General features: G+C 65.0%; 1 protein-coding gene across 1 annotated transcript in view; it reads right to left on the bottom strand.

Annotated features, from left to right (window-relative positions):
- Positions 1 to 1,199: 1,199 nt before the first annotated feature.
- LOC104982791 (ectonucleoside triphosphate diphosphohydrolase 2-like) overlaps positions 1,200 to 2,027 on the bottom strand; it is a 4,489-nt gene continuing 3,661 nt past the window's right edge. The window contains exons 6-7 of the mRNA XM_010832248.1: positions 1,883 to 2,017; positions 1,200 to 1,779 (exon numbers count right to left, since the gene is read on the bottom strand). Coding sequence (XP_010830550.1) covers positions 1,576 to 1,779; positions 1,883 to 2,017 — 339 coding nt within the window. The 3' untranslated portion in view covers positions 1,200 to 1,575. The remainder of the gene's footprint in view (positions 1,780 to 1,882; positions 2,018 to 2,027) is intronic.

The raw sequence follows: 2,027 nt of genomic DNA, 5'->3' as shown, positions 1-2,027 counted from the left end.
GTGACCTGGAACTGCTGCTGACAGCCAGCTGGGAGCTGTCCACGGTGCCCAGGTGACAGCCTTTTAGCTCCGGGATGCCCCACGACGGCAAGCACTGGGGTGCACCCCCTAACCCCACCTACTGCCTCCTGGGAGCGCAGCCTCCGCATCCCACCTGGAAACCTCCCAGGCTCCCGTCCCTGAGAGATTAGGGCGGCTCTCCCCCGCCCCCTCCGCCCGCGGTGCTCCTCTCGGCCCTCTGAGTCTCGGAACTCCGAAGACGGGGCTGGCGGCCCGCAGGTTTGTGAAATGCTCAGAATCTGGCAGACGTGTATGTGGGGTGTGCGGGGGTGTGCGGGGGGGGGGTGCTGTGTGTGTGTATGCAGAAGAAGGACCGCCCCCGTCCCCTACGAGGCACTGATCAGACAGAAATAGTGTCAGAGCTCACTTCCCAAAATGTGGGGAGGGGGGCGGGGAGATTCAGGCAAGACCACGCCTGCCCACTCGGGGGAGACAGGGCCTGGGGAGGGGCTGCCCGAGCGGCAGGTGGAGTCTGTGCGACTGTGCGGCTTCGGCTTCGCCAGAGCCAGGCTCTCTGCGAGGCTCATCCTCCTGAGCAATGGGCCCTGCATCCCTCCTGGGCTCTCCCCACACCTCCTGCCTCCTGCGGAGGGTTTGCCCCCTCCTTCCCGAGACCTCCCTCCGTGTCTTGAGCAGCGACTGCGAGGCCTGCGTGCTCAATCATGTCCATGGGATTTTCCTGGGCACGAATACTGGAGTGGGTTGCCATTTCCTCCTCCAGGGAATCCTCCCAGCTAAGGGATTGAACCCACGTCTCCTGGCCTCCTGCATTGCAGGCGGATTCTTTACCGCTGAGCCGCCGGGGAAGCCCCCTTGAACACTGCCCACAACTTAGGCCATCACTGGGCCCACTCACTCCCTCGTCCGCTATCCCCACCCCACCCCAGCCAACCTGAGACCAGGGCCCAGGCTCCAGTCTGGCAGGAGTCTCAGGGACTCTGTTTTAGAGCAGCAAGCTGACAGCTACGCCAGGCCACGGTGGTGCAGGGTCGGCACTCCCCCAGCCTGAGTCCAGAGAGGAAGGAAGTAGGAAGAGCCAGGGTCCTCCCCTAGGACCAGAGTGGGGCCTGTGCAGCCAGCGCAGCTGGGGTGGGGAGGGAGGCGACAGAGAGGCCCCGCCCCGTGGACATTCTCTCCACTGCTCTACGAAAATCCTTTTATTCAATAGTAAAAAATGGGTACAAGTAGGCCTGGGCTGTGACCACGACCTGCCCCCTAATACCCAATCCTGGAGTGGGGGGCCCTCAGAACTCCACTCCCGGAGACCCGACTCTGCTCTCACAGGCTGAGGACCCCCAACCTCAGTAAGAAGGAGAGCAGGAGGCCTGGAGGTGAGACCAAGGCTGGAGTTGGGGGGGGGGTGGGCTGGTTTCCGTCCCTTTGCCCATCCCTGCCAGATGTCGGCGTGGGCACTGAGTCTTGATCCTGGGCTGCATTAGGGACAGAGATGTTGGTGGCGGGGTGGGGTGAGGGATGAGGGGATATGGAGATGGGGAGGCTTGGCGCTGGGGGCCCCTAGATGGTGCTCGCCGACTTGGTGGAGCGTGCCTGGTGCAGCAGGAGGGCAAACGCGGCCAGGAGCATGGCGGCGAAGAGCAGGAGGAGGACGACCCAGGAGCTGAAGTCTGTGCCTTTGCGCAGCCCAGGCGGGTCAGCGGGGATCAGGTTGGTCAGGTTCAGCATGTAGCCAAGCGCCCAGCCGACCGCAGTGTCCCCGGCCTGCGGGCCAAAGGTACGGCCTGAGCTTCGGCGCAGCCAGGGCGGCCCCGCCCCTTCGCACCCCGGCCCGGGCGGCCCCGCCCCTCCACTCCCGAGTTCCCACCTTCTTCTGGAAGGTCACGCCTCCGAAGGAGCGCTCGTCGAAGCCGTATCCGCGGCTCAGCAGCTGCTGCACGAACATCGCCCCGGCACAGTAGTCGGGCAGGCGGGCTCGGTCGTCCGGCGCCCGAGCCTGCAGCTGGGATGCA

The sequence above is a fragment of the Bison bison genome, unplaced genomic scaffold (assembly GCF_000754665.1).
Source record: "Bison bison bison isolate TAMUID 2011002044 unplaced genomic scaffold, Bison_UMD1.0 scf7180017860515, whole genome shotgun sequence".
Taxonomy (NCBI): Eukaryota; Metazoa; Chordata; class Mammalia; order Artiodactyla; family Bovidae; genus Bison; species Bison bison.
Note: the sequence above shows the minus strand (reverse complement) of the source record. Positions and strands in the feature narration are given on the sequence as shown.